The 6,279-nt window shown below is 54.9% G+C and overlaps 1 protein-coding gene across 1 annotated transcript; it reads left to right on the forward strand.

The window, feature by feature from the left end:
- Positions 1-460: 460 nt before the first annotated feature.
- Positions 461-3,466, forward strand: LOC34620563 (serine/arginine repetitive matrix protein 2; the record flags this gene model as incomplete). The annotated part of the gene is made up of 2 exons (XM_026334248.1): positions 461-1,388; positions 1,563-3,466. Coding segments are annotated over exons 1-2 (2,832 nt in total), but the record flags the coding sequence as incomplete, so codon positions are not given.
- Between the last annotated feature and the right edge of the window lie 2,813 nt (positions 3,467-6,279).

The following is a 6,279-nucleotide window of genomic DNA, read 5'->3' on the forward strand; positions in this document are numbered from 1 at the left end:
CTGCTTTGCAGCCTCCCTAGAACCCCGTTGCTCCATGCGCTTTATGCCATTTGCGTGTTCACAGATCGTTGCGAGAAGAGCAAAGAGAGCATCGATCACAAAGCCTTGGAGTGGCCGCATGCTGCGAAGACGCAGCCACACACTCTGGCACGACCACGCGTCCGCTTTGCAGCCTACAAAGGGGAGGAACGACCGCATGGGCAGGGTGAGCAGCCTCCTTAGAGGGCTCCTCTTGCGCTCCGCCTGACTTCGGTGTATTCCACTGAGGGGGCAGCTTTACCATCCTCCCTTCCTAGGGGACGGCCCCTGGTGTTGAGCAAGCATCTAGAGTAGGAGAGGCCTTACGCAAGCTGTGTGCAACGCAGATGTGCCGGCTGTGCTAGGACGAAAAGTCCTTCTGCTAGGGGCCCTCAGGCAGCAAACTGGGGGCCCATCAACATTCAAAGCCACACATCTGAAGATGCAGGGGGCGGATGACACTGACAAGTGGCACGATAAGGAGAACGTCTCTCATGATTCTTCTTCCAGAGGCTTTCTGGGCTCTAAAGGCACAGAAAAGGGCCCCGCGAGATCGCAAGCTCCGGAGCATCAGCACAAGCCGGGGAGTTCGCATGCCTCCAGAGGGCCTCTGCAGCTCGTCAGACGTTTGCAGCAATCCTTAAGACGCATATTTGCAGACAAAGAGCCGCAAACAGCGACTCAGAGGTCTCGGCAGCCGCTCGAGCAGAGGCCGACACAGCAGGAGGGCTCACAAAAGCCCTCTGAGGGAGGCGCCCTAACAACCATCGCTGCTGCCTCTATTCCTCGGTCTAATGCGCCTCCTACAGATGTCACCTTGAGTCTCTCAGCCCTTGACTCCGATGAGGTGGGCCGTTTAGGAGCAGCACTAGCGACATGGCCCTTGCAGTCTCCTCCGTCACAGCAGGACTCACTGCCTCCTGTTGCATCTGCAGAGCCGTGGCAGTTTGGAAGTTTATATTACAAGGGAACCCCCCCCTCTTCAACGCGAGTCGCTCCTTGGAGACTCTCCAAAGGGGGGGTCCTGGCACCAAGCTCTGCTGACTCGCCTGTGCTGCCGCAGCCTGCTGCAAGGCAGTCTTCCCGCCTTTCCCTGTCTCACTCTCAGCCGGCAGCCTCGGCGGCAGTCCTCCCGACGCCAGCACGCGTGGCAAAAACGATTGCGGGCGAAGTCTTTTCGCCGCTCCATCGTAAGAGCTCCTGGTCGTGTTGCTCTTCTAGAGATGCGTATGGAGGGCCTCCGCCGATCCTGCTGCAACCGCAGCAGACGCCTCCTCCACTCACCCTCCGCGCGCACAGCCAGCCCGACAGAGGGGCAGCTGGCGCGTTGGCAGCGGGGAGCTCCTCTTACAGAACGCTCTCTCAGTGCCGTGAGGAAAGCAGCTTATCGCAGCAGGCGAGCATGTATGGGTCAGTAGTACACACGCAGAAGCAGAAGCAGCAGCTGCAGCTGCTGCTGCGCTGCAGAAGTCGCGCGCCTCTCTGTAAGACCTTTGATGGAGGGTCTTGTTCACAAGGCACGGTTTTTTCGTCTCCCTCTACAGCGGTGATGGTGGCAGCAGCAGCAGCATCGGCAGCAGACCGACCGCGTATGCGGCGCCGCTCTACAAGCGCGACCGGTTCGCTGCAGTGGCGTTGCACCCCTGTGCAATCCTCCCCTCTTCATGCCGAATGCGCAGCAGCAGAAGCAGCGGCAACGGAAGAGACGAGTGCTTCCAAGCGGAGACGGGTTGGCGGTCCAGCTGAAAGCGTCTTCGCGAGTCAGGCAACCGCAGGGGGCCTTGCGCCGGGCATGCAAAACAACGATGCTGAGCTCTTTGTAACTCCGCATTCTTCACCTTTGCGGCCTCATAGAAAGGGTGAAGCAGCGTCCGAGGCAGATGCAACACTCACGGACGCCGATGCCAATGGGCTTCCTCCTCCTGCTCAAGGTGCACACGCGCGCGAAGGGTCCAGAGCCGACGAAGAAATGCCGTGCGTTGTTTGGGAATCCTTGGACGCACAGGCGTGCCCCAGCAGGAGCAGCAGCAGAAGCAGAGGGCTGCCCCTGCCGGCGTTGGCGTTGGCAGTGTCGCCTCTCTGTCTGCCGCTGCAGCAGTCCAGACGACGCAGATCTTCCTTGGGCCTCGTGTTTCCATTGACGGGCCGCTCGAGTGCGCCGGTGCTGCCCTCTCAGGATCTTCAGCGGCAGTCGGAAGAATCACCGCGGCAGCAAGCAGCCGAGGCGGCTCCAGAGCTATCTGCACAGCTAGCAGGCGGGTCAAAGGGTGCTTCTGCAGAGGGTAGCAGGAGCAGCATGGAGAGCAAGGGCTGCGGAGGCAGCACCGACAACTCCCAAGAACGAACCACCGAGTCTGGTTCTAGCTTTGCCGCGAAAGGACCTGATAGCGGGAACTCGCCTTGCGGAGAAGGAAGAGTTGCACACACAACTGCTGGAGCGTTTGAAGCTGCCACCTCTACACCGGATCAGGCAGTGCGGGAAGCAGCAGCAGCAGCCGCTGCTGCTGCTGCTGCTTTCTTGGAGTCGCCATCTCCTGGATCGACCCGCAAGCGGCGCAGGTGCACTCAGGATGTGTGCGCTTCGCAGACTGCCGCTTCCGCTGGAACGCTCGGGGAAACGACTGCCGAGGCAGCAGCAAGGGCTGCCGCCAGCCAATCGGAACTAACTCCAGCAAAGAGACAACGCAGACGCAGCTATGCTGGGGGAATTCTCACTGGCGCTGCCGCACGCCGTCTCCTTATGCAGCCAGAAGCGGAGACGGATGAAGTTCTGGCTTCTCTGGGGGTCCCTGCCTTGTCCATAGAAGAGACCAGGGCCTTGCGGCAGCGGCAGCAGGAGGAGCAGCGGCTGCTGGAGGAGAAACGCGAGAAGGAGAGGCAGCAGCAGCTGCTAGAGGCAGAAAGGCTGCGCAAGCTCAGGGAGGAGGAAGAGCGCAGACGCAGGGAACAAGAGGCACAACAACGGCTGCTGCAACAGCAACAAGAGAAACTACAGAAAGAGCGAGAGAAGCTTGAACAAGAGCAGCAGAAGCAGCATCAGCAAGAAAAATTACGGCAAGAGGAAAAGAAATTGCAGCAAGAGCAGCAGCAGTGCACGAGTGTGGCATCGCAGCAGCCGCTGGATCCAAAGCAGTCTCAGCAGCAGCAACAACCACCACAGAAGCTCTTCACACATGCACCACCAGTGGGCGCATTCGATTCGACCGTAAAAGCACCAGAACCTGCTGCACCGCGGCCGCTGCTTACCCTCCCCATGGTGCCTACTGCTGGTGCTGCCCCTACTCCTGCCGCAGGGAATTCTACAACGGAGCCAATGGAAGGAACCGGAATGCCAAAAGCCGGGAGGCCCATACTGCGCATCCTCAGAAAGAAGAATCCCCTGCAGCAGCAGCAGCAGCCGCAGCAACCACAGCTGCAGCAACAACAGCAACCACAGCTGCAACTACAGCAGCAACCACAGCTGCAACTACAGCAGCAACAACAGCAACTTCAGCCGACATCCTCAATGCAGCAAATGCAGCAACGGCAACAGACTGCCCTGCCGCTCCCTGGTACTGGGTGTGGTTTCGGCGGGCCGATGCAGATACAGCAGCCCGAGTGCCTTGCTGGAGGACTCATCCCTGGATTCGGGTCTGCTGCGGCAGCAAAGCCTGTGAATGCTACAGCAGGAAATGTCTTTGCTATGGGCAGCAGCAAAAGCGGCAGGGGTAGAGGGAGAGGCAGGGGCAGGCGCTAGCTGCAAAGGTTGCGTTCGCTGCTGGTACTCCTGAAGCACAGCTGCTCCTGCGGGCTCTAGCGCTCGGAAGGCCGTCGCAGCGTCTGCTGCTGCAGATATCGTGGGTTGCTGCTGCCACTTCCGAGTTTGTGTTGAATATCTGGGCTGTGCAAATGTTTCGAGGGTTGAGGTCCCCACTCCCCTCAATATCGTGGGCTCCGCATGCCACGCAGGCAAGGAGTGCTATTTTCGCAAGCTTCATATGGCGTATTGAAAAGACTTTCGGGACCGTTGTGAGGGTAGTGGCCTCCTAGAATCAGGGAGGGGCAGGTTTTTGACGTGTACATGATTAACCATTAGTTCGTAGCCAATGCCAGATACAAGTTAGAGGAGTCGTATGTTGCTGTACATGTAAACGCGCATGTTTCTTCTCTCTGCCATGCACGATTCGGAAGTGTTTCGTTGTGCCTCTCAGCTAAATCCTCTGCCTTGCCTGTTGAACTCACGCAACGTGCAGCAGAGCTCGCTAACTGCACATTTTATCACTCCATCATGCAGCATACATCTTGCTGCTATAAGGCCAGCACGATTCCAAGATCAACCTACATATAGTGATTGAACGTCTCTGTATCCGTCTTTAGTAGTTGGGAACTCATTGGAGACCTCGGTGACGCTCTAGTGAGCTTCGGGCTTGGGTAACTGAAAGTGCCACAGAGAATACATCTGTAGCACGCCAAAATTCGGTTAGGCACTTTCTCTTGTACTGGTTATGTTAGCTTACAACTGGGAAGCGCCGACCGATAGGTCAGTCTGCTAGTATGTGCTTTTCATTGCTGAGCACTTTTAGGGCCATACGAAGGGACACAACGTTCTATGCCTCTGCACTGCCTGCTGTTTGCCACTAGCTGCAAATGCGAGGAATTTTCAGGGGGTGCAGCTAGTCGCATCCGAGCTGTCCCTCTCCCTACGTGTTGAGATTATCACAAATCTAATAAGAAGCTATTGAGTCTTCACGAGAAACTCAATAGCTTCTTATTAGATGTGTATTGTTACGAGTTTAGTGCCTTCTCACAAAAATCTTGGCTGTAGCGTTTCGCATGTCCTACTGGTAATGAGACCAATCAGATGCCCATAGTATGCTCAAATTACGAAAATGATCATTCTTTTCCCTCGCCAGCAAAAACTATATGCTTGTGATGCGCTGCTGAAGAGCGAAAAAATTGTTGATTACGGGGCCGCAGGCGCTCGAATGTATCGTTTTACGGTTGTTGCAGCTACTTGCTTGTCCAGGTGTCCGAGATTGTGGCGCTTAAAGGCACCTAGTGTCAACATAAGGCTATCCTTGCCATTGTTTGGCGAGATTTTATGTGTTTCAGTCATCCACGAAGTAGAGCTTCCCTTTGGTTTAATGACGCCAAAGGTTGCAGTGCACGATTATAGTGCTGGTGCACGAAACACCTCCATCAAAAAATGATGCATACTGCCTATCGCGGCCCTTTTGAACTGCACTCCTTTGAACTGCATGATGCTTTCCAAATTAAAGGCTTTCCGAGCAAATAGGCTACTGAGCTACCGGAAGCATTATGCATTCGCAACCGTAAACGTGTTTTGTCATTGTTGCCTGGTCAGTCTACTCGAAACGACTCTCCAGCAGGATTAGGAACCACGTACTACCCAAGCCCACGGAATATCATTTGCTGGCAATGTCGACGTCGCTCAACCACCTTTGATTGGTAGAGAAAGAGGGTGCGGACACTCCACATGGAACGCGACCTGGGTACTGGTTACGCTGAAGGTTGCGACTAAGATGAGGCAGGCAGTTTGTGAAAGAACGGGCTTCGTTGTGGTGGCATTGCGCACGATAAATAAAATGATAACTTTTTACAGAGTTAAATTTCATTCCCTCTTGTGGTGTCTGTAAGCAAGTAAAGAAATCTGTAGGAGGGGCCATGCAACGTGCAACCAAGCGGTTAGTTTAGTGCTCTGACTATACAATGACGATGGCGAGGTGCCTGAGGCCGGGGCACTGGGAAGATGGGGTATCAAGTCATGCTGTACTAATAATAGATTCTTCAGGGAATCCATATACAAGGGGCTGAGGTTTCTCGTTGTAAATGCAGTTTCCTTATGAAGGAACTTACCAGTATACACAGAACAGGCCAACACCTGCTTGACTGCCTAGTGAAAAAGCGAGATGATTATTATCTTGCAAATTGCTATTGGGAGCTTTGCGACGCCGCTGATTCTAGCAATAAAGCAAAAGTTTCTTCGTGAAACCTGTAAGATTGCTGTATCAACCACGTTATTTATTGTTACTCCCTCCATGATCGCATCAAAAGTAGGAACGGTAGAAGCAGTGCCATAAGCTTGTTGCACCACGGCCTAATCACAGCTAGACGCCGGAGAAATCTCTCTAAAGCACCGCATCAGCGTTGACTACGAAGCAAGAAGCAGGTTTAAAAACGCACCCAGCCTGGTCCGACGGCTTCGGCTGACCTGCCAACCATAGTGAAGAGTCTGGAACCGTAGGTCACCAGAAGTTTGCC

The sequence above is a fragment of the Cyclospora cayetanensis genome, unplaced genomic scaffold (assembly GCF_002999335.1).
Source record: "Cyclospora cayetanensis isolate NF1_C8 unplaced genomic scaffold, CcayRef3 CcayRef3_contig_39, whole genome shotgun sequence".
NCBI classification, from domain to species: Eukaryota; Apicomplexa; class Conoidasida; order Eucoccidiorida; family Eimeriidae; genus Cyclospora; species Cyclospora cayetanensis.